This window comes from Cetorhinus maximus, chromosome 35, assembly GCF_964194155.1.
Source record: "Cetorhinus maximus chromosome 35, sCetMax3.hap1.1, whole genome shotgun sequence".
In the NCBI taxonomy this organism is placed as follows: Eukaryota; Metazoa; Chordata; class Chondrichthyes; order Lamniformes; family Cetorhinidae; genus Cetorhinus; species Cetorhinus maximus.
Window position 1 is genome coordinate 6,126,954 of NC_135913.1, and position 26,222 is coordinate 6,153,175.

The 26,222-nt window shown below is 42.8% G+C and overlaps 1 protein-coding gene across 6 annotated transcripts in view; it reads right to left on the reverse strand.

The window, feature by feature from the left end:
• The window catches only part of LOC144672013 (NACHT, LRR and PYD domains-containing protein 3-like), a 64,322-nt gene continuing 38,100 nt past the window's right edge, over positions 1-26,222 (reverse strand). For 5 of the 6 annotated variants that reach the window (XM_078533951.1, XM_078533950.1, XM_078533953.1 and 2 more), the window contains 8 exons: positions 23,631-23,802; positions 23,477-23,542; positions 19,748-21,485; positions 8,955-9,041; positions 8,443-8,613; positions 3,143-3,313; positions 2,240-2,407; positions 1-2,066 (listed from right to left, as the gene is read on the reverse strand). In XM_078533951.1, coding sequence (XP_078390077.1) covers positions 1,979-2,066; positions 2,240-2,407; positions 3,143-3,313; positions 8,443-8,613; positions 8,955-9,041; positions 19,748-21,485; positions 23,477-23,542; positions 23,631-23,802 — 2,661 coding nt within the window. In that variant the 3' untranslated portion in view covers positions 1-1,978. Of the gene's footprint in view, positions 2,067-2,239; positions 2,408-2,975; positions 3,314-8,442; positions 8,614-8,954; positions 9,042-19,747; positions 21,486-23,476; positions 23,543-23,630; positions 23,803-26,222 lie in introns of all 6 variants that reach the window. The other variant, XR_013574053.1, reaches the window with a different exon arrangement.

The following is a 26,222-nucleotide window of genomic DNA, read 5'->3' on the forward strand; positions in this document are numbered from 1 at the left end:
TACAGTGAAACTTCAACATTTATTATACCAGATTGAGGAGAGAGTAAACAATAATGGAACGTACAGCAGGTCCATCAGTGTCTGAAAAAATAGTATCAATACAACAGAGTTACATCATAAGGAACCTGACCCAGAACATCAAACTATCTTCTCTCTGCTTAAATACTGAGGCTCCTGCTGTGAGTTCAGACCACAATCCATGCATTAGGCCCACAGTGGTTCAGACTGGTGGGTCCCTACATGGATCCTGTCCATTTACTGCAGTGTAGTTTCTATTGGGTCACTCAACTTTCACAACTTGTTACACTTTGAATGGGTGCAGGTGATACAAAGATAGGTGGAGGGACAGGTAGTATTGAGGAGGCGGGGAGGCTGCAGAAGGATTTGGACAGGTTAGGAGAATGGGCAAAGAAGTGGCAGATGGAATACAACGTGGGCAAGTGTGAGGTCATGCACTTTGGTAGGAAGAATAGAGGCATGGACTATTTTCTAAATGGGGAGAGAATTCAGAAATCTGGAGTGCAAAGGGACTTGGGAGTCCTAGTCCAGGATTCTCTTAAGGTTAACTTGTAGGTTGAGTCGGTAGTTAGGAAGGCAAATGCAATGTTGGCATTTATTTCGAGAGGACTAGAATATAAAAGCAGGGATGTGCTGCTGAGGCTTTATAAGGCTCTGGTCAGACCACATTTAGAATATTGTGTGCAATTTTGGGCCCCGTATCTCAGGAAGGATGTGCTGGCCCTAGAGAGGGTCCAGAGGAGGTTCCCGAGAACGATCCCAGGAATGAAAGGCTTAACGTATGAGGAACGTTTGAGGACTCTGGGTCTATACTCGATGGAGTTTAGAAGGATGAGGGGGGATCTGATTGAAACTTACAGAATACTGAAAGGCCTGGATAGAGTGGACGTGGGGAAGATGTTTTCATTAGTAGGAGAGACTAGGACACGAGGGCTCAGAGTAAAGGGAAGAACTTTTAGAACAGAGATGAGGAGAAACTTCTTTAGCCAGAGAATGGTGAATATATGGAATTCATTGCCACAGAAGGCTGTGGAGGCCAGGTCATTGAGTGTATTTAAGATCGAGATAGACAGGTTCTTGATTGGTAAGGGGGTCAAAAGTTACGGGGAGAAGGCGGGAGAATAGGGTTGAGAAACTTATCAGCCATGATTGAATGGCGGAGCAGACTCGATGGGCCGATTGGCCTAATTTCTGCTCCTGTGTCTTATGGTCTTATGATGCATGAATTTACCATGTCAGCTTCTTTATTTGATACACTCCAGTCCCATGTGTCATTCCAGCTGTTCAGAAAATCACCCTTCAGTGTGTAAATTACAGCAATATCAATAGGGCAGAGTCTGCATTCAATACATTGTTTCAACAACTGTTGTTTTCTTACTTAGGAAAGACAGAAAAGCATTGATACATTGAGTCCATTCCCCAGGTTACACAATCCAATCCTCCCCAACGGGATACTCTCCCTGGGTCATCCCATGCAGTGGGTGTTTGTCTCTATTGGACAGTGGGATCTATCCCAGCTGAACAGACCCTGTCCCGATCCTGAACCCACACAGGTTCACTTCCCAGCAGGGTCGCTGGGCATTGACACTGAGCGGAAACCCTGGGTCCTTTAGCCCCAAGCCCAGGAATAGTGAGTGTAATTGTCAGTGTCCCACTGCAGCCCAGACTGATTCCTGCCCTGGGTCCTTCCTGTCTGTACATTTCCCCAGTGCCCCATTGGGAAACATTCAGGCCCGGATATCCTGCAGAGGCAGCGCTGTGGGGTCGGGCAACTGAGTTTCGTGACCCCGTTGCTGGGCCTCTGACATCACAATGGGAGATGACGTTCACTCAGCTCGAGCTGGAAACTGAGAAACGGCCAATGGGATTTAAACCTGGAGCACGGCCGATTAAAGGGGAGGGACAGAAAATCAGACAAACATGTTCATATGAGAGTAATAATGTTTATAAATTGAAATGTTCACACTGTCACACTCAGTCCAGATCTGGATTCTTGCAGTGACTTCAGGTGTCTCTTTCCATTTGGACTGAACCAATTCCCCTCCAGCCTGAAACAGATTAAAGAATAAACAGGAAATAAACAGATTGAACAACAGTGTAAATAACAGGGAGACTTGAGTTAATTGTTATTGAAATATTACAGACAAATATTAGCCATAAATATGACTGAATACCAATTTATATTTTATTTATTACATTAAAAGTTAACATAAACACTTACTCGATCTGCTCCATACACTTGCAGGTCAGTATGAGGTGACAGAACACAGGGATAGATTGGTCTGTGAAGGAGTTTGATTTCAGGTTCAGAAACAACAGTGATTGATTTGTACAAAGAGCAGAGGCGAGATCGTTGGTACAAGAATCTGTAAGAATATTTTTTTCCAGGCTGAGGATCAGGGAAAGAGATAACAGGAATCAGTAAATGCAGAGTGTTGATTAATAACTATATTCATACTAATGATAATTACCGTGTCAGACATCCAGGCCTGAATTTCTAAAAAACCCGCCAGCGGGGGAGTGAGGTAGGAGGACGAGCGTGAAATAGAGGAACGGGCTTCCCTCTGGGTTATGCCAGCCCTGACCTCACAGCGATGTTATGCTGGGGCAGGCAAGGCCTTGCACTGGATGCCAGCCCTTACCCCAATTCAGGCTGTTAAGTTGCCAATCATTGGCCACTTAAGGGCCGCTGCAGGGCCAACCTCAATTTTTAGACTTCCCTGGTGTGGGAGAAGCCTGAAAAAGATCAGGCTTAGGCCTCGGGTGGAGAGGTAGGTGGGGTGGGCGCCTCCATCAGAGGCCTCCTTCTAACTTTGCCCCATGCCCCCCTCCCCTCCTTAAGGTCAGGTTGCCTCTGGATCTCTCTCCCCACCCCTGGCTTCTCCCACAACACCTCAAATCACCCACTTTCGCCCAGGCTTTCCCTTTCCTCTTGCCCTGGGTCCCCAAAAACTTACCTTTCCATCTAGTCCAGGGACTTGGGCTCTGTCACCTTCATGCTCTCCCTCTTCTGTCCACTGCAGCTCCTGACGCTGCTGGGACTGGAGAGCTACCAGTCAAGCTCTCTAAACCCGCCATCCAAAATATCCTGGCCCACTTATTAGTAACACAGTCTGCTACTTACTCCAGTTTCTGTATTTTACAGTCCGGGTTTCTCAGAGCCGCAGATAGTATTTTTATTCCTGAATCTCTCAGCTCATTATTTTTCATGATCAAAAACACCAGTGACCGGTTTGTACTGAGAGCGGAGGCAAGATACTTGGCACAAGAAGCTGTGAGAGCATTATTATACAACCTGAGAGTGTAGATAGAGGAAAATAACAGGTATCAGAGTAAATCCCCCAGTGCTTTAAAGAATATTATTAATGACAATAACAATGCACAGTGTAAGATATCCAAGAAAAACAACATAGAAGGAAAATACTACTAGCATTAGGTTGTGAGCATCTGATGGAGCTTCCAGAAGCTGTGTACCTATAACTAAAGAATGGAGGAGTCTATCAGGCCATCAGTGCTGCCGTGTCTCTGGCGTGAGCACGCATGGCATCCTCCATCGAGAGATCAGCAACCTACATGGAGAGCCGCATCCAGTATACCACACACAGATGTACACAGACCTGAATGTCATCGCAACCTCCATGAGTTCCATGAAGCAATGACTGGGAGAGAGGGGGCCGAGGTGCCTGGAGTCACGGTCAGGTCTTTGGACTCCTCAGGTAAGCAGCGAGGGTTCAGTGTGCCCTGAATGGGTTTAGGAGCAGCTGCCTGCAGCATTTGGGGGCTCTTTTCAGGGTGCTCCTGCTGTGGGCAGTGGGTCCTCCTCTGCTCTGACCGTGGCACCAGCACCTCAGGAAAGCATGACGACAGAGCTGACTCTGGCGTCTATGCAGAAGGCCCTCAGTATGCTGGGGTCCTCCAGACCTCAGGGAAGCAGAGGACAACCAACGCGGCTATCAAAATCCTCGGAGAAATGCCAGCATCCTGCCTCCACCTCAGCTGACGGGCAAGAGGGAGGGGGAGGGGGGGGCGGGGGGGGGGGCACAACATAGGAGCCCCACAAGCACTTTGAAAAGTTCACCTAGCTATACTTGGGTTTCACAGGGTTATACTTTGTTATTACATCACCTTGCTGTGTGTGTGTCTTCAATTAATTCTGAGATGGTGCACCACAAAAAAAAATCTTCACTATATTTCTTTACACATTACTGCACCTTTAACAGTTCACTGGCTCCTTCAAAAGATGAGACGGGAAGGACAACACACTGAATGAGCCAATGCATTTCCAAAGCCTTTTCTTCATGTAATGACGGATCCAGAGAAATGCTAAGGACATCACACCTTCAGGACACATGAGACCTTTGCTGGGTACGCTAAATCTATCCAGGCAGTGGAACCTCATCTTTAGAAGCCCTGTGTCCTGCTCAATAGTCGCTCAAGTTGTCATGTTGCAGCTGTTGTATCTCTCACTGCAACTATGCTTGGGTTCCACACAGGAGCAAGTAGCCATCCCTTCAGTGGATAGCACTAGATTGCTTTTATTCCTCATGGGATGTCGATATTACTGGCAAAGCCAACATTTATTGCTCATCCTTAATAGCCTTGCAAAGGTGGTGGTAAACCGCCTTCTTTAACCATTGCAGTCCATGTGGTGTAGGTGCACCCAGTGCTGTTAGGGAGGGAGTTCCAGAATTTTGACCCAGCAACAGTGAAGGAAGAGTGACATATTTCCAAGTCAGGATGCTGAATGGCTTGGAGGGGAACTTGCAGGTGGTGGTGTTCCCATCCATCTGCTGCCCTTGTCCTTCAAGATGGTGTAGGTCACGGGTTTAGAAGTTGCTGTCTAAGGAGATTTGCTGAATTGCTGCAGTGCATCTTGTATATAATGTACAGTACTGTCACTTTGCATTTGGTGGTGGATAGAGTGAATTTTAAGTTGCTGGATGGGTGTTGATCAAGCAGGCTCCTTTGCCCTGGATGGTGTGAGCTTCTGGCATATTCTTGAAGCTGCACTCATCCAGCCAAAAGGAGAGTATTCCATCCATCGCTCCTTACTTGTGCCTTGTAGATGGTGGACATGCTTTGGGATGTCAGGAGGATAGTTACTCACCTCCGAATTCCCCGTGTTTTGACCTACTCTTGTAGCCACAGTATTTATGTGGTTCATCCAGTTCAGTTTCTGGTTAATGGTAACCCTCAGGATGTTGATCGTGGAGGATTCATTGGTGATAATGCCATTGAATGTCAAGGGAAGGTGGTTCATTCTCTTTCATTAGAGGTGGTCACTGCCAGGCACTAGTGTAGCACAAATGTGACTTGCCACTTATCAGCTCAAGCATGAATGTTGTTCTAAACCTTGCTGCATATTAACACGTGCTTCTTCAGTATCTGAGGACATGCAAATAGTGCTAAAAATTGTGCTAATCTGACCTTATGATGAAAGAAAAGATCATTGATGAAGCAGCCGAAGGTGGTTGAGCTTATGATAGAACTACTGCAGTAGTGTTCCAGGACTGAGGTAATTGATCTCCAACAACCAGGACCATTTTCCTTTGTGCTAGGTATGACTCCAACCAGTGGAGAGTTTTTTCCCTGGTTCTCATTGAGTTCAATTTTTCCAGGGTTTATTGATGCCACACTCCATCCAATGCTGTCAGGAAGAAAAGGGCAATAACACTCACTCCCCTCTTGAGTTCAGCACTTTTTTTCATATTTGGACCAAGGTTCTAATGAGGTCAGGATCTGAATGGCCCTAGAAGAACCCAAACTCAGCAGTGAGGTTATTGCTGTGTAAGTGCCACATGACAACATTGTTGACGACACATTCCATTACTCTACTGATGATTGAAAGGAGGGGGATGGGACAGTAATTGGATATATTGGATTTCTCCTGCTTCTTATTGACAAGACTTAGATGGACAATTTTCCATATTGCCGGATAGATGTCAGTGTTATAGCTGTACTGGATCAATTGGCTAAAGGTGCAGCTAGTTCTGGAGCATAAGTCTTCAATGCTATTGCCAGGGATGCTGCCAGGGTGCACAGCCTATGCAGTATCAGGTTCCCTCAGCTGTTTCTTGATGTCATGTGGAGTGAATCGAATTGGCTTAAGATTGGCATCTGTGATGCTGAGGACCTGGGATCCACTCGGCACTTCTGATTGAAGATGGTTGCAAATGCTTCAGCCTTGTCTTTTTCAATGATGTGCTGGGCACCCCCATCATTGAGAATTGGTATGTTGTGAAGCCTCCTTCTCCTTGTTCAATTATCCACCACAATTCATGACTCCATATGGCAGGACTGCAGAGGCTTGGTCTTACCTAAAGGTTGGGGAAAATCACTTGACTCTGTCCATCACCTGCTGCTTTCACTGTTAGGTATGTAGTCCTGTGTTGTAAACTCACAGGCTGGTACCTCTTCTTTAGGTACAACCATGTCTATATTGAGGCGAAACTAGCTGTTTCATGCTGTTCCTATGCAGTAGCAACACGAGTGGAATTCGTCACGAACAGGGTGCTACTGGCAAGCCAAAAAGACATTCTGCCTGTCACACAAATGAGCAATGTGGTGTATGAATTTCAGTGCCTGCGAGATGCTGTATGTGTAGGCTGTACATCCAAAGACTGGCAGATCATTTCAAACAGAATGTCCCTTCCGCTGTTCGCAACGGGCAAAGTACAGACCAAACCCAACCAGCCCGTGTTTACAAAACCTAAAACACAGTGCCAACATTAGATATGATTCCATGATTGGATAACATTTGTTAAATAAACCTAAGTGTCCTAAGAATTATGCTGACAACCAATTTAAGATTGCCAGTCAGGCTCGTAGTGTGGCATATTTGCATGCAGTGGAAGCTACATATATTAATACACAGTGCCCTGTTCTTTGCAGACAGGAAGAACATGTAAACACATGTTTCAGCTAAACAAAATAAATGACAGCCATTCGCTGGTTCATTCCTCTGGGGGCAATGTCTTGATCAATCAGAGTCAAGCTGCCTAGTTTAAATTTCAAACAATGCTTGGCAGTTAACTGTCATTCGTCACCATCAACTGGTGCATTCTCCATGGCAATGCCTCTACCAATCAGAGATCCCTTGCCAATCAATCAGCACACTCTTCTCATACAGTAAAACATTGTTGATTTCCCTTACATTGTGTTCTTGCGAATGCCCTGATGAGTGCAAGACAAAAAGCTTTGACAAAAAACTCAATACTCAAGCTCTGTATTACCAAGTGTATATTGTTCATATATATCAAGAAAAGTACTGGTACCATACTGAACGCTGGGGAACTGCACTGTTGCATCTATCATCTGAAAAACTACTGTTCACCTCTACTGTCTGTTTCCTGTCATGCAGCCAACTCTGCATCCATGCTGCCACTGTCCCTTTTATTTCGTGGCCTTCAACTTTGCTGCCAAGCTAATTTTTGGCCTATTAATAACAGACGGCATTTTTAATAACACTATTGCTGATGCTAACAATAATGTACAGTGTTTATTAAGAATAGTACATACGGCGATGATTGCCTTTAACAGCTGTGCCTTGAGCACGAGGGCCATAAGCTTGGAAATTCCCTTCCTAATCCTCTCTGCATCTTTATCTCTCTTTTCTCCTTTAAATGCTCCTTGAAACCTACCTCTTTGATTTAGCTTTTAGTTACTTGCCCGAATATTTTCCTTGAGTGCCCAAATCTACTGGATAACACTCCTATGAAATGGCCTGGGTCATTTTATTATGTTAAGGGTGCTATAAAAATGTGAGTTGTTATTAGAAACACTATGATTGATACTAATGCTACTGTACAGTGTTAGACATCACTATCATAAACTCACTCTCACACATTCTCGGTATTTTAGAGACTGGTTCCGCGGAGCCACAGACTCCGACAGCTCATTCACTATGATCGTTTTTTAATTGCCGTACCAATATACTTATAGAAGTTTTGTATTTTTAATCGAATTGAGAAGCTTTCAAGTTTAAAGATCTATAATCTGGCTGTATAATTGAATTAAGTTGAAAATGTAATACAAAACCATATATGGTAATTGTGTAAACATTTCATTGTTTTGTCTATCTTTTTATTTTGATTCATGTTTTTGAGAATAATTTTAGATGATTATTTAAAGATTTCACTCCTGAATCTGAGTTTATTGTAACTCAGATTCATAGCCATTAGTGATTGGTTTGTACTAAGAGGGGAGGTGAGAATATGTGAGGATGTTACTATCCGGCCTGGAGATCAGCGAGAGAAGCATTTCAGGAATCAGGGTAATTCAGAGTGGTGTTTATTAATAACACTAATACTGATAGTAATAAGAATGTTCAATGTTTACTAAGACAATATTACTGATACTAACGACAATTTACAGTATCAGACATCCAGTTATTATAAACACAATCTCACAGAATCTGTTACTTACCCCAGTTCCTGTATTTTACAGCCTGGATTCCTCAGAGCCACAGACAGTTGTTTTACTCCTGAATCTCCCAGGGAATTATAACCCAAGTCCAGATTCGTCAGTGAGTGATTTGTCCTGAGAGCAGAAGCAAGATCCTCGGCACAAGAAACTGTGAGATTGTTACGATCCAGCCTGAAGATTAGAGAGAGAGAGAAACAATGGAAACTGGGACAAAATATGGCAGGGATGAACTTGAACATGGACGGGTTTAAAGAATAGACATTACTGTATCTGTCACCTGTGATGTGGGTATACTTGAATAAACATCAATATCAGGTGTCCCTACAACCATCAGCAAATGTGATTTCTGTTTTACATCCCTGCGCATGTCCATTTTCACCTCCACTGTGAAATGTTAATGCTATTACTGATACTCAAAATAGTGCAGTGTTTTTAGTAACACTATTCCTGACAATAATAAGTGTCAGACATCCAGTTATTATAAATAGAAACTCACATACTCTGGTACATACCCCAGTTTCTGTATTTTGCAGTCTGGATTCCTCAGAGCCACAGACAGTAGTTTCACCGCTGAATCTCCCAGATTATTATAACTCAGTCTAAACAGAGAGAGTGAGAAACACATTAAAATGGGCCAAATTTTGATCATGGAGGTGAGAAACAGGAGCTGGATTTATTTTCGGGTCAGAAACCAACCACCATTGGGAAACTGATTAAAGTTATGATTTTCTCATGGGGATGCCATTAATTGGTATGGAGACGGGTTTCCTGTTCACTTAGAGCCAGTGGCAGTGGAATGGAGGCAGGTCAGATGAAGTGTGGACTCATTTAGACTATCATGCTGCCATCATCGAGGCTGCTGATTGCCCCGAGGGAGAGACCTGCAGGTTGTGTCAGCAAAGAGAAGTGAAATGTCACAGGGAAGCCAGAGGCCTGGCACCCACTGCAGAACATCCCCTCACTTCATCGATGCTGAACTGGCAGCCGTGAGGGAGAGGGGGGAGCTCCTCTTCCCCGTGGGTGGCAGGAGGCCACCTCATCATGCAGCAGGGGCTCCACTCTGTTCAGCGTCATCTCTATTTCCTTCCTTTTCCCCCTCCTCTGTAACAGCCTGCTGTTCCCCCGATGAGCTGTCTCCTTCCAGTGCCTCATTGTCCTCAAGGTCCACGCCTCTCTGGAGAGTGCAGCAGACTTCCACACTGACAGGGACACTTGCAAGAGGGTATTGGAGGTCACCACCCGACTGGCTGAGACATTGGAATCACATCTTAAGAAGCCCAGTATCCTGTTCAATGGTTGTCCAATGAGCAGGTGGCATTAGTTCCATCAAAGAGGTGCCTCTTTTTGGAACTCCCACAGAGGGCTCGGTAACATCGCTTCAATGGATATCTGTTGTCCTCTAGCACACACATACTTTTGAGGTTGAAGTGTCATGACAGTTGCCAGGAAAGCAGTTGCACACATGGAAGAAGTTTTTGCTGTTGTCACAGAACAATTGGAAGCCCTTCCTGTTGATGAATCTCACTGGATGCCTTGATGGCCAATGGGTGCAATTGATGATACCCTCCACCTAGGAGAATCCAGCGATGGAGGAAAAACCCAGTGCCCTCTGTCCATGCAAGACTTGCCTGTCATTAAATGAATGTGCTGTCCAGCTCTGGTGAAGAGGACATCTGTGACCTACGAGATGGAGTGGTGTGCCGCTGCGTGTCGGCCCACAGCTGATCCTTGGAAGGAGTCAGAAGTGAAGAAATTCAAGGCCACAATGATTGTGACCAGTGCTGCGAGTTTTTCAGCAGCAAGGGTACAGATGTCTGTGACCATTTGCCTGGAGTCACAATCTCCTACATCACTGGGTCTTGATCATGTCCAGGCAGATCCATCTTCAGTGATAGTTCCTGTGTTGAAGGTTTTGCCTCAGTTTTCTTCTCACTCTCTTTACTTTCCTGTACCAATCTGATGCCTGGGGTTCTGTACTTCCAGTGTTGCCCCTCATCCAACATCTAACAGTTGTGCCTTCATTGCCCGCTGGAGCCTTCTTTCTGGGCAAGTGGTCACACAATTATTCTTGGCAGCCTTGCTCCCTGCTCTTCTGTTTCAGCAGTACCAGGGAATGCCAACCCGGTTCAAATCCTGGGCAGAGTGCCCACTCTGCAACCTGCGCAGCACCAGGGGCAACTCCTAAGTGCCTGGTCCCCCTTTGTTCCACTGACCGTCTTTTGGGAGTAGGGTGATGCACTGAGGCAGACATGACTGGCTTCCCACTTTGTACTCACTTCCAAATTAAAACGCAGATCAAAGGAAATTATCTCTGGATTGTTACCTGAGCCCATGCATCGGGTCCAGCAGATTAAAGAGTTAAACACGTGGCTCAAAGAGTAGTGTGGGAAGAAGGGGTTTTGATTTATGGGCACTGGCATCAGTACTCAGGGAAGAGTAGGCCAATCTATTGACATGAGCTTCACATAAACCAGGCAGGGACCAGTGTCCTGGCCAAATTGTATAACTAGACTGTGGATAGGTCTTTAAACTAACAGAGGGGTGGGGTGGGGTTGTTGGTGAGGATTCGGGTGAAGGGAGACTTAGAAATCCAAAGAGAAAGATTAAGGCATTGGAACAGTTTGGCAATGTGGGTAAAGACAAGCAGAATGGGAAAGGAAGGGCCAGAGAGTTTTACAATAAGTGTACATCAGCGAACATGATCATTGAAGGGAATAGATTTAAAGAACCTTTCATTTATTTATTTTTTTATCAGAATGCGTAAAGCATCAGCAATAAGATAGATGAACTAGTGGCTCAAATAGAGGTAAATGACTTAGATTTACTCACTATTACCAAGGTTGGGAATTAAAAATTCCAGGGTACACAATACTTTGGAAAGACAAAGAATGGCAATGGAGATGGCGTAGCCTTGATAGTAAAGGATGACACAAGGACATTCATGAGTCTGGCCTCAGATGGACATAAAGTAGAATCCGTATGGGTGGAAATTAGGAATAGCGAGATTCAGAAAGCACCGGTGGGAGTAGTTTATAGGCCCCCTAATCATAGTTATATCATTGGACAAAGCATTAATCAAAAAAGTATGGGTGCTTCTAACAAATGCAATGGAATGATAATGGGAGACTTTAATCTTCATCTGGATTGGGACAATGAAATTGGCAAGAGTGGTTTTGGAGATGAATTTGTGACATGTTTTAATGACAGTTTCTTGGACAAATACTTTGTGGAACCGATGAGGGGTAAAACTATCTTAGATCTAGTATAGTGTAATGAAGCATGTTTAATTAGTAATGCCATAGTAAAAGATCCTCTGGGAAATAGTGATCATATCAATTAATTTCACGTTAAATTTGAAAGTGACGTATTCTAATTGTAAACAAAAATCTTAAACTTAAAGCCAATTACATAGGTATGAGGGGAGAACTGGCTACGGTTAATTGGGTAAATAGAATAAAACATATGGTTATAAATTAACAGTGGGAACCATTTAAAGAAACGATTCAAAATATTCAACAAAAATACATTGCTGTGCAAAACAAATCTGCAGCAAGAAAGATCCATCCGTGGTTCAATCAGGGATTTAAGGAGATTATTAGATTATTAGAAGAGGCTTAGAATGTCCCAAAAAAAATAGTAGCAAGTCTGAGGATTGGAAGTGTTTTAGAAAACAGCAAAGGGGTTGCTAAAAAGGGGAAAATATAGGATGATAGTAAACTAGCCAGAAACATGAAAACAGGTTATAAGAACTTTTATAAGTAAATAAAAAGGAAGAGAGTAGCTAAAGTAAATCTGTGTCCCTTAGAAGCAGAGACAGGGGAAATTATCATGGAGAATGAGGAAATAGCAGAGGCATTGAACAAATCTTGTATATTTGTTTTCACAGTGGAAGACACAATTTTCGTACCAGAAATAGATGGTAACCTAGGGGCTAAAAGAGTGAGGAAATTAATATCAGCAGAGAAAAAATATTGGAGAAACCTGAGGGATGAAAATTCATGAATTCGCCAGGATCTGATGGCTTACATTCTTGAGCTCTAAAAGAGATAGCTGTTTTAACTATGGTTTTCCAAAGTTCCATGGATTAGTGAACAGCCCAATCCGAATGGAAGTTGCCAAATGTTACATCGCTTTTCAAGGGAGGAAGGGAGCAAAGAGTTAACTACAGGCCAGTTAGCCTATCATGAGTCATTAGACAAATGCTGGAATCTGCTATTAAGGAAGTCATAACAATGCACTTAGAAAAGCATAGTACGATTAGAAAAACACAACATGGTTTTACTAAAGGGAAATCATGTTTGACACATTTATTGCAGTTTTTTGAGTATGTAGCTGGTAGGGGAGATAAAGGGGAACCAGGAGATGTAGTATACCTGGATTTCCAAAAGGCATTCAATAAGGTGATTCAGAAAAAAGATTAACAGGCAAGATAATGGCTCATGAAGTTGGGGGTAATATATTACATGGGCAGAGGATGGGTTAACAGGCAGGAAACAGAGAGAGGGTATAAACAGGACATCTTCAAGTTAGCAGGCTGTTAATACTGGAATGCCGAAAAAAAATAGTGACGGGTCCTCAGCTATTTGCAATTGACATTAATGAGGAAGTGGTGACATAGTGGTATTGTCACTGGACTGGTATTCCAGAGACCCAGGACAATGCTCCTGGGACCGAGGTTCAAATCGCACAGCAGATGGTGAAATTTGAATTCAATAAAAATTATGGAATTAAAAGTCTGATGATGACTGCATAAAAACCCATCTGATTCACTAATGCCCTTTAGGTAAGGAAATCTGCCATCCTTACCTGGTCTGGCCAACATGTGACTCCAGACCCATATCAATGTGGCTAACCCTTAAATGCCCTCTGAACAAGGGCAATTAGGGATGGGCAATAAATGCTGGCCTAGGCTATGAATGAATTTTTTAAAAATGAAAAGGCAGAGAACGTATCAAAATTTACTGATGATACCAAGCTAGGTAGAAAGGTAAGCTGTGGGAAGGACACAGAGACAGCAAGGAGGTATAGACAGGTTAAGTGCGTGGGTAACAACATGACAGATAGAGTATAAAGTAGAGAAGTGTGAAGTTATTCACTAAGCTCGTAAGAATAGAAAAGCAGCAAAGGTGTGAAACCATGTGGATATTCAGAGAGACTTGGGTGTGTTCGTACAAGGAACACAAAGTTAGTTTGCAGGTACAGCAAGCAATTACATAGGCAAATAGCATGTTGCAAGGGGATTGGAGTACAAGAATAAAGTGGTTTTGCCACAATTGTACAGGCTTTGGTGAGACCAAATCTGGAGAGCTGTGTACAGTTTTGGAATCCATATTTAAGAAAGGATGTATTTGCACTGGAGGCAGTACAGCGAAGGTTCACTAAATCGGTTGCTGGGATGAGGGGATTGTCCAATGATGAGAGGCTGAGTAATTTGGGGCTATATTGTCAGGAATTTAGAAGAATGAGAGGCAATCTAATTGAAACATAAGATGTCAAAGGGGCTTGAGAGGCTAGATGCCGGGAGATTGTATCCGCTGGTCAGGGAATCTAAAACGCTGGGGCACATTTCAGGATAAGAAAGATGAGGAGAAATTACTTCACTCAAAAGGCTGTGAATCTTTGGAATTCTCTACCGCAGAGGATTGTGGATGCTCCATCATTAAATACATTTAAGACAAATTTTTGATTTCTCCAAATTAGGGGATATAGGGAACAAGTGAAAAAAATGCAGCCTCTAAATGTCCCTCAGTCTGGTCTCAATGCCTAATGATCAGAATTAGCATCCTGAAGCATAGTGACTGGCTTTGCCAAGTTTTGAGAAATTTACCTCATTTCCGTTGTTTATGTCCTGAATTTTATGAGAATGGCACGATATTCAGAGAACTAAATGAAAAAGTGTCGATTTCCGACACTTGATAACTCTGTACATTATATTAACCTGTGCAATTCCTCAGGGCATATATTGTGAAATTGTGCTAACTGGAGCTGTAAAATCCACTCCTGGATTTTATACAACAAGGAAGGTTTATTCTTACAAAGTTCAAATGTCTCTGTTCTCCTAGTTTATAAGGGAGGGGTGTGTCCCACTTTATTCCCCATTTAACAGGCTCTACATTTACTGCACATTTGGCTATTGTTATGTTTCATGGGAATTTCTAGGAGTTTCTATTCCGCAAATTTGGGGTGGATTATTGGAAAATCCTTTTGTATACCACTGACAGTTTAACCGGAAACTGTCTACGTACCTGTGATGTTTGTGTTTAACGTTTATGCTTTTTTGTAAAAGGACATTTTAGTTAAAAAGAAGTGCTATATAAAAAAGCCTGCCAGTAGGGGTGTGCTAAGTCCTGGGTGTATTGTCCTCTGTCCTGGTACAGAGAAAAAATAATGGTACTTTCTGTTTGTACACAGGAAACCAGGCAGATACTTGTGTGTGTGCGCTCGTTTGATAAATTGTTAAGAAATGACAAAACACTTCAAATGGCGATGAGGATGGGATTATCATTATTAGAGCCTTTTGATCCAGCTACTATAGATTTGTAGTTTATGTCAAGCAAATGGAACAGTTTTTCATTGGGAATGAGATTGAAGAGGAAAAAGTAGGACTCAGTTTCTTATAGTCACCGTAATGAAAGATTTCACTTTACTGAGAAATCTCATTGCTCCTGACAAGCCAGCAGATAAAAGCTTTAAAGAGCTCGTAGAGGTTTTGAAAAAGCACTTTGATCCCAGGCCAGCAATTATTGCCGAGATTTTCAAGTTTCACCGAAGAGAACAGCATAAGGGTGAGTCAGTTTCCCAGTCCCTGCCTGAGTTGAGAAAATTAGCAGAACATTGCAACTTTAAAGGTTACCTGGAAGAAGCTTTGCATGATCGCTTGGTTTGTGGACCAAGAAATGAAAGAACTCAGCGTAGATTGTTAGCAGAGCAAGAGTTGACACTGAAGAAAGCGTTTGAGATTGCACAAAGCATAGAAATGGCAGAGAAACAAAGTGGAGATTTGAAAGCGCAATCTAACAATGCCGAAGTTAAAATAGTAAAGTCAGAGGATAGTCGCTTCCAAACGTGTTACCGCTGTAATGGAACTGGGCATAATGCTGAAGCTTGTAAGTGAAAAACTGCTGATTGTTGTTACTGTGGAAAAAAAGACACATACAGCATGCATGTAGATCAAAGGCTGATCACATTAAGCAGTACCGCCAAGAAAAGGGATTACGAAGAGCACACAGACAAGTCACGCTTCAAAATAAACAGGCAATTTAAAAAGAAAACAAAATACAAAAGTAATCAGAGTCCAGACAAGACAAAAAGTAAAACTAACAGCGACAATGCAGAAGAGCAATTGTGTTGTATTCAGTCTGATATGAAACTTGATGAAGGACTAAAAGTTGGCATTGCCTTAAATGGTAAAATGATTGAAATAGAGGTTGACACTGAAGCATCTGTTTCTATGGCTTCAGAGAAGACATGGCAGAAAACCTTCCTCCAGCTTAGCACCTACACTGGTGAGCCTGTGAATATACTTGGGGAAAAAAAAATGTCTGTTCAAGCCAAATATGGAGGTCTAATAGCAAAGTTTCCACTTATCATTGTGAAATGGGATCGTCCATCGCTTATGGGCAGAAACTGGCTAAAAGAAATTTGGCTGGACTGGAATGAAATAAATAAAAAAAGTGCATTGCAACCACATGTTGCAGTCGTTGTTAGACAAGCATACTGATGCCTTCAAAGGTCTTGGAGTTTTAAAGATATTGAAGCCAAACTTGCTGTGAAGGCCGAAGCTTCTCCAAGGTTCTTCAAACTACATTCAGTTCCCTACTCAATGCGACAGAAAATCGAGCAGGAACTAGAAAGGCTTGAAAACTTTCAGATAATTGAGAAAGTTGATAATGCAGGGTGGGTAGCTCCCAAAGTCCCAGCAGTGAAGGATGATGGGTCTATCAGAATATGTGGTGACTATAACATCACCATAAAGCTTTTCCTGGAAGTGCATCAGTACCCGCTGCTGAAAATTGACGACCTGTTTGCTGCTCTGAATGGAGGTGAATTATTCATTAAGCTTGACCTATCACAGGCATTTTTGCAAATGCACCCAAGTGACGATTCCAGAAGTATATAGCCATCAGCACAAACAGAGGTCTATTTCAACATAAATGACTACCATTTGGAATCGCATCATCACCAGCCTTATTCCAGCAGGCCATGGACAAAACACTGCAGGGCCTCTCTGGTGTAATCTGCTTCCAAGCCAACATGCTCATCACCAGGAAAAACCTACCAACTCATTTAGAGAGCTTAGGCAGGGTCCTGCGTAGACTGGAAAAATATGGCATCCAGAAATCTAAATGTTCATCCCTGCAGCCTTCATTGGAGTTCCTGGGACATGTGATCAACAAAACTGGTCTCTCAACCTCACCCAGAAAGGAGGAGGCAGTGGTAAATGCACCACAGCCCAAAAACATTAAGGAGCTTCATTCGTTTTTGGGGCTTGTGAATTACTATGGCAAGTTCATTTCCAGTTTGGCTACCACGGCAGCATCACTGAATAATCTGAAGAAGAATACAAAATGAGACTGGCTACAAGCCTGTCAGGAAAATTCCAAGGAACTCAAGCAAGAGCACACTCCTGCTGAAGTCCTGGCACATTTCAATGAAAAGTTGCCTGTCAGCCTGGCATGTGAAGCATCTGGATACGGTGTTGTAGCTGTCATCTCTCACACATTTCCTGATGGCAGTGAAAGGCCCATTGCATACGCCTCATGAACCTTATCCAATGCAGAACAAAATTATGCCCAAATTGAGAAGGAAACTCTTGGATTAATCTATGGAGTCAAGAAGTTCCACCAATATCTGTGTGGGTGAAAATTCACGTTAATTACCGACCACAAGCTTTTGACATGGTTGCTTAGCCTAAAGTCACAAACTCCAACACTTGTCGCTGTACACCTATAAAGGCAGGCACTGATCTTACCTGCTTACCAGTACAAAATTACATTTTGCTCTACTGAGAATCATGGAAATGTGGATGCACTTTCCAGACTTCCGTTACACCACAGCTCCACAACCCGAAGTGAAATCGCTTCTTTCAATCTGAACCAGATAGACATGCTACCCGCTACAGCAGATCAAATTCGACTTGAAATGCAGAGAATGCTGTGCTCTCCAAAGTTTACCTGGACACAAAGGTTGGTGTGCACCTGAAGAAGTGACTTCTGAGCTTAGACCTTGCTACACGCATAGATTGAGCTGACTCTGCAAGACAATTGTTTATTATGGGGAATCAGAGTTGTCATTCCTCCAAAATTCCAAACAAGAGTGTTAGAAGAACTTCACCTCAGTCACATGGGAATCGTCAAAATGAAAGCATTGCTTCGTCTACAGGTATGGCGGCCACACCTGGATAAAAACACCGAATGCCTTCTCCTGCACCTGCCCCATTACATCCATGGGCTTGATCTGACCACCCATGGCAGAGACTTCATGTGGACTTTGCTGGACCACTTCTCGGACATACGTTCCTGATTGTGGTGGATGCCCACACAAAGTGGTCTCATGTTATTCCCCTTAAATCGATTACTTCAACAAAGACCACTGATGCTCTCCGGAATGTGTTCACTACTTTTGGATTGCCAAAGCAGATTGTGTCTGACAATGGCACACAGTTCACATCATGTGAATTTCAAATATTTCTGAAAAACAATGGAATCAAGCAGATTCTCATCTCAAAAACAGAATTACCTGGAAAAACTCAGCAGGTCTGGCAGCATCGGTGGAGAAGAAAAGAGTTGACGTTTCAAGTCCTCACCACCTCCATCCTCAAATGATGAAGCGGAGCACTTTGTCCAGACATTCAAAATGGCCATATTGAAGGGGAGGATGCAGGTTGGAAGTTGAAGCTGAAGAACTTTTTGATGATGTATTGTAACACTCCGTATTCAACAACAGGCATATCTCCTGCTGAGCTGATGCTTGGAAGATGACTGCATACCAGAATGGATTTTCTGTGGTCTGGATTTGAAAGGAAAGTTTGGTTCAAAGCAGCTTGATCAGAATAGGTCACATGACACAAGTAACCCAGTTCGTGAGTTTAATCTGGATCAGTCTGCTTGCAACCAAAATTGCTGTAGAACACCAAAGCAGCTCCTGGGAAGAATCATCAAGCGTCGAGGACCTATGATGTTGAATCTTCCCGGAAGAGACCCACTGACCAGATTAGGCAAGCCAAATCCAAGGAACCAAATTTCCAGGGATCTCCAGTAACAGTGGAAGATTCTTGGGAAACATCTGCTCCAGTTGGTGAAACCCGATTTGATTCAACTGATAAACCTGTAGCACCCATAGCTACAACCGTTGAACCTGAACAGAGACAATTGGAACAGCAGAACCTTCCATTTCTAAGTAAACAAACTGAGGTATCTAAGCCAACAAGCCTCTCTAGACCAAAGCAAATCTGCAAATTACCTGACTGATTTGATCCTGGCTAAAGTGGGAGGAGATGTGATGTTTATGTTTAACGTTTATGCTTTTTTTGTAAAAGGACATTTTAGTTAAAAGGAAGTGCTATATAAGAAACATGCCAGTAGGGTGTGCTGGATGAATTGCCCTCTGGTGTAGAAAAGGAATAAAGGTATCTTCCATTTTGTACACAGGAAGCCCACGTTCAGAAGCAGATACGTGTGTGTGCGCTTGTTTTCTAAATTCTAAAAACACTTCAGTACCATTGCCTGGTTCTTGCATAGATTCCTGGAAATTCTTCCTGGTTGCCCAGCATGTGTCTGCATCCTTGGTATAAACAGGTCATGGAGGAATTTGAGCCTTAAAACAGTAGCAGGCTTCTTCATTTAATGAACAGAATTGAGAGCAATTTTAAATTTTAGATCTGAAGGGAATTCTATGTGTAAATTTCTAAATTTAAGATTTTTGTCCCTGATGATACTTATGTTCCCTTGTCATTTTCATACAGGTTACAGTTGATTTGGCAAATTGTTACTGTTTTCATAAATATTTTTACTCACACTGGTGTTTAATATGATTAACATATCTATATTCTGCTCTCCTTGTAAACAGATATTTTTTTTCAGCATAATTGTACAGTCAAACTCTTCGAATCACCACAAAGTATGCCAATATACCAACTCGTACATCATTATTTTACACCTTGGAATTATACACTCGTCTTATTTTGTAAAGATTTTCTGACTCTGCCTCTCTTCACTTGAACGGGAAAGTTTTTTTCTCTTTTATGACATATTAAATGTTTTTTCAACAATGAAAATACCAGCTACACGACCAAACAAGCAGTTACCTCAATTCCTGGCATTTGTGCAGAACATGTCTCAGCTGCTGGAGTCCTTCACACGAAATGAAGCAGAAATCTAGATTGAGGTGTTTTATGGTATCACAGAATCCAATAATATGAGACAGGACCGTACAGTCAATCAGGGTCAGTCGCAATTCACAAAATGTAAGTGTTTCCACAGATCCCACTGTGGCCTGAGCCAGTGCTTTATTCTGAGACTCAAACAGGTAGTGCAATATGTTCAAGAGGTTCCTTTTACCAGCTTCGCTCTCTGTGTTTCCAATCTGTCCTTCAACCATCTCCTTCACCCAGTCAATCACTCGGCAGGTTGTTTGATGAAGAAATGGGCCCAGAAACTCCTTCAGGGGCCGAGCTGACTGTGGGGAAGAGAGACCAGCAACAAAACGGAGGAATATCTCAAATCGCCCATCTTCCTTGCTGCGGGCTTCATTTAGGAGTTTATGGATTTCCCCGGGATCTGGAGTCAGGAATTGGGTGAGTGCAGCAACAAACTCTTGGATGGTGAGATGTGGGAATGTGTAAACCACACTCTGGACAGAATCATCACTCTCCAAAAGTTCCATCAGGAACCCAGACAGGAACTGGGAAGGTTGCAGATTGTACTTGATCAAATCTTCATTTCTAAACACAATCTTCTTCTCAGAGACTCCTGTGAAGGCCATCTCACCAAGCTTCAGGAACATATCACGAGGGCTTTCAATCTCTGGGCTATGGTTTTTCAGAATGTTGTAAATATAGTAGGAATATAGTTGGGTGATGGTCTTGGGAACTTGCTGCTGTTTCCTGTCTCTTTGTGTAAAGAAGGGGCCCAGTGACAGACCGAGGATCCAGCAGTAGGAAGGGTTGTAGCACATGGTGTACAGGATCTCGTTCTCCTCCACGTGTTTGAAAACAGCTGCTGCCACTGTCTGATCTTCAAAAAACTTGTTGAAATATTGCTTCCGTTCATCACCAACAAATCCCAGAATTTCCGCCCAGACACTGATCTCAGCCTTTTCCAATAAATGCAATGCAGTGGGGCGGCTGGTTACTAGCACTGAGCATCCTGGGAGCAGCTTGTGCTGTATTAAACTGTACACAATGTCAGACACTTCACACCAGCATTCAGGGTCTGTGCACATGAACTGAGGTTCTGTATTTCTCCGATTGTCAGCAAAATCGATCCTGGCCTTGAATTCATCCAAACTATCGAATATAAACAGCAATTCCTCTGGGTTCTTCCAAAGCTCTCCCAGAACATTCCTAAAGTAAGGATACTGATCCAATATCAGATTCCTCAGGTTTATTCTGCAGTTAATATTGTTCAAATCCCGGAATTTAAAACTGAAAACAAATCGAAAGCGTGGGTATATTTTCTCAGTGGCCCAATCATAAATAATCTTTTGTACGATTGTTGATTTTCCAATCCCCGGGACTCCACTCACTGCTGCTGAACTCCCAGATTTGGATTTTCTCCTGGAAAAACTGCTCTGGAACAACTGATCAGTTCGGATTTTTTCCAGTTCTCTCCGGAGATGTTTCTTTCTCCATTCTTCATGGTCTCGGCCTCTTGCCAGCAGTTCATGTTCTACAAGTGTCCGATCTCGAACGTTAGAAATGATCGTTAGCTCAGCATATCGATCAATCAGCTGGAAAATCTTAACCTTCTCCTTTGTTAGGATAGTGTTCACTCTCAGTAATTCAGTTTGTACCTGGAGCGTTTCCTTGTGTTTCTTCTGAACATCTTCAATTAGGACAGAAAGTGGTTCTCAATGTTAGTTGTATTGACATGATAATAACTTCTCAAAACCATTTTTGCTGAATAGACAGATTTATTTCAATAAAAAATTAATTAATAGTAAGTTCACTTGAGAGTGAACGAAAGCCGAGGAAAGGTCAAATTCTGACTTGATTTTAAATTTACTGAATGCAGATTTTTATGCAGGCGATATTTTCCCTCTGGTGGGGAACCCTATCCAGCCTACCCTGTACGTTAGGCATTACAAATCCACATGTGAACCTGGTCACACAACAATAGAGAATCTAGTCGTTCAATTGTTGAATCATTCAGTGTTGTATATCTTCTGCAGCAATGGAAAACAACACTGGATATCGGGAGGAAATCGGCACATTGATTACGCAGGAGCCCACTGCTATCCCAAAAGACCTTTGGCAGGTTTGGCTGGGGTGTTGTGGGGACTGGGAGAGGGACCTAGACTGAATGGACAGAAGGTGTCCAATTTGACCTTGTGCTAGGCTTCACCATGGTCACCTACTTCCATGTTAGCAACCCAGCTCCGCCCCAGCTCATCTGCTGCTGAAACCCTCATCTATTACCACCAGGCTCGGCTATTTCTATACTTGCCCAGTCTTTTCATTTAATGCTTCATATTTTTGGATCTCATTCCCTCCAATTTATAAAGGAAAAGATTTCTGGGGGCAAAGGTAACTCCTAACATCTGCTTCAGGCACTGCTCTTTGCTTGTGAGCAAAGCATCTTTGTGCCACATAGGAGGATTGCATTGAGATCAACCTGCAAATTGTGATCCAAAATCGGTTTCTCGGTGTATCAGGATCCTGCCAGGTGTGTACAGGGTTTCACAGTATATCAGGATCTTGTCAGGTGTGTACGGGGTTTCACACTATATCAGGATCCTGCCAGGTGTGTACAGGGTTTCCCAGTGTATTGGGATCCTGCCAGGTGTACGTGGGGTTTCCCAGTGTATCAGAATCCTGCCAGGTACGTATGGGGTTTTACAGTGTATCAAAATCTTGCCAGGTGTGTACGGCGTTTCACAGTGTTTTGGGATCCTGCCAGGTGTGTACGGGGCTTCACAGTGTGTCGGCATCCTGCCAGAAGCGTACGGGGTTTCACACTATATCGGGATCCTGCCAAGTGTCTTTTAAGTCTTCACATGTAATAGTAATCAGCGGTTTGATTAAGTGGAATAATGCATTGTCTGGATATTTACAGAATGTGTCAGAAATCCTATGAATTTTAACTTGAATCTACAGAAAATATCTGAGAATTGATGGTGTACCCAAAGAACCTACAATACTGATTCCACAGCAATTGAGCATCTGACTCCAGATTCTGACCATCATCAACAGATAAGCTGAGGCAGGAGTGGAAGCAGGCGGTCTTGTTGGAAGTTCATGTCATCCATTCCTATGTTATCTTGAGACTTGAGTATTTCCAGGCACTCACTCCTGGCTGACCTCCTACCTTACACCCTCCATAAACTTAAACTCATCTAAAATTGCACCAAGTCCCGTTCACCCATTACCGTCCATACTCGCTGACCTACAATGGCTCACAGATCAGCAATGCCTCAATTTTAAAATTCTCAGCCTAGTTTTCAAATCTCTCCACAGCCTCGCCCCTCCCTAACTCTAACGTCTTCCAGCCCTACAACCCTCAGCAAGTTCTCTGCCCTTTAATTCTGGCCACTTTTGCAACACCACTTTTAATTAATTCATCATGGTGGCCGTGTCTTCTTCAGCTGCCGAGACCTAAGATCCGGAATTTCCTTCCTAAACCTCTTCAACTCTCTACTTCTCTTCCAACCTTAAAGATACTCCTTAAAGTTTACATCTTCAACAAAGTAGGCATTTACTGCCTTCTGTGGCTTGTGTCACATTTTATTTGTTAATGCTCCTGCGAGGTCTTGGGGTGCTTCACTATGCTAAATAAATGCAAATTATTATTATTTGAAATCTCATTTCATCTCTTACCTTTCAGGTGACTGGGTACTTCTGATAAACCTTGTGCGACGTTCATATAATCAAATCGATCAGAACCTGTTTAAATCATTTAGATTTTACAATGTAATAATAAAATTGCAGTGTTTGAATGTGAAATTGAATTCAGTGTGTGATTTTATCATACCAAGTTCCTGTATCTCTTTCAGTATTTTTTCCAACTTTGGGACCTCATGGCACATTTTCCCAAAGGATTCCCACATTGCCTTTTGAGCCTGAGAGCCTTTCTCCATCACCAGATTTAGGAGAAGTTTGGACCTGTCAATCCTGTTTCCCGTCTCCATGAGCTCAGTGACTTTCTGCAAAGAATAATAATGAACATATTGAGAAGTGGAGTGGAAGATAAACACTTAGAATGAAAAGGAAAGGGTCTGCTCAGTGATGGCATTTTCCAGTTGTTTTGAGCACAGAAAACAGTCGCAGGGCTGGGTCCTGATCCATGGTATAGATGGATGGATATTCTGTAAATATTGTGATTCAATCATTAACGGGAAATAAATCTGATGACACAAAAATAGAAATCAGAAATATATTTTAAGTGAGAAATCACTATAATCTGCAGTAATTTAATAGGATTAGTTTTCTCTGTCTTTCAGTGTCCAACGTGACATCAGATTACTGATTGACAATATGATCCATTTGTTTCTCACACTTACTTCCTGCTGTCACACCTCGTGAATTACTCAGAAATAAAACAGCAGCAAATCAGTAGTCAAGTGACAGGGAAAGGACAATTCTAGAAGTGAGAGAAGCAGCTAGAAACTCTGACAGAAGACAATCCCTATCAATTTATCGGTCAGGAGAATCGAGTAATACAAACAACGATGGAAATCCAACCAATTCAATCACTGTTCCCCTCAGTATTTGAAACATGTTAAACCGTTAATTTGCACATCCACAGCTGATGTGAAACCTCAGTAGCCAGGAACATAATGTCAAGAAATGTTTCATCATTTGGAATTTCATCAGCAGTTTACAATAACGGAGCTTTTACTGTTGTTAGTGCAGTTATGGTATTACCGATTTTTAGAAAACTGTTTTCAAGATTACATTTTATTGAAATGGACTCTAAGTCGATATGGACTCCGAGGTGGATTTGACTACTACCAGCCAGACATGGATCAGTCTGTGGTTACCTCAATAAGATTCACAAAAGACATTTGAAATTCAATAAACTCTTAAAAAGACAAAAGTTTAAAATAAGCACCATACACAGGCTCACAAATTTTCTTATCTAGAAGCATAATTCGACAATTTTGAGACAGTGGCAATCTTGGCTTGCCTGCCAAAGGTATTGGAAAAGGCAGAAAGCTGTTCAGAGAAACAGATCCATCTTTAAACAGCTTCAGAGCAGCAGAGGAGAAACTGCTTGCATCAGGGAGAGAGAGAAGATAAACAAGCCCAGTGCTTGTTACATGGCTGTAATTAACCAGGCTAAGCAGGACCATCCCTGTAGCACAATAAAAGCGAAACAAACAACCAATGTCTCCCCTTTTCCTGTTCCATCTCCAATGCTCACCTGTGAAAATAACCTCTGGAAAGTCAATTGTGGAAGCCATCGCAGCTGCAGGGACAACCCTACAATCTCAAAACGTTCACTTCAGACAGTGCAACACCTTGACTCCAGGCCTGCACTGAACAATGGAAGCTGAACTGATTCAATTGTTATAAGTTTTTTTTATCTTTATCTGTAACTAATCTTTGTGTGTACCACGTGTTACTGACTATCTTCTCTTGGGTAACTCCCAGGTCATTAGTGTGAATTAAACTAGCCTTTTATTTTTAAGAAAAAAGGCTTTTCTACTGGGTTATTTCACATGGTACAAGCTCCATCTTTCACGTGATCCAACACACTCAGTCTTTTGTGCACCTTATTCCACTTATCTCCTTCTATACGCTGGTCCTTGCCAATTTATTTTAAACCCTCCCCAACCACACTATGCTATCTCACTGCAAGGACATTGGTCCTAGCTCTATTGAGGTGCAACTCGTCTTTTATGAATAGGTGCTTCCTGACCCAGAACTGGCCCCAATGCCCCAAGAATCTGAAGCCCTCCCTCCTGCAGCATGCCTCAAAGCATAAATCCATCCTCCCTATCTTCCCGTTTCAACTCCCGCTTGTCCAAGTTACTGGGAGTAATCCAGAGATTACTACCTCTGGAGTCCTACTTTTAAACTCTCTCCCTAACTCCTGAAAGTCTGACTTGCCCTCTCTATGTCATTGCTAGCAACATGCACCGCAGCTTCTGGCCCACTCCCTTCTTCCTGTAGCATACTCTGCCTCCTTATTCATGATGTTCTTAACCATGGCACCATGGAGACATCAAAACATTCAAGACACACGATGACAGTCACAGATTCGCCTGTCTGTCCTCCTAACTATGGAATATCTTTTAACAACTGCATTCCTACTCTTTGCTTCTCTCCCGTGCACAGTTGTTTGCCCACTGGCACCACTGCACTCCTCCAAGGTGTCGTCTCTACTAGCAGTCTCCAATGTTTGTTTGTGAATGACACATATCCCTGAGACTGGTACACATTCTGACTCCTACTCTTCTGGATGGCCACCCATGTACTGTCCCAAACTCTCACTTTCTGTGAGGTGATCATCTCCTGGAATATACAATCCAGGAAACTCCCACCATCCCTGAAGCTCTACAGTGACTCCAGCTACCCCTCATTGTCCATTTTGGCAGGAAGAATAAAAAAAAACATATTA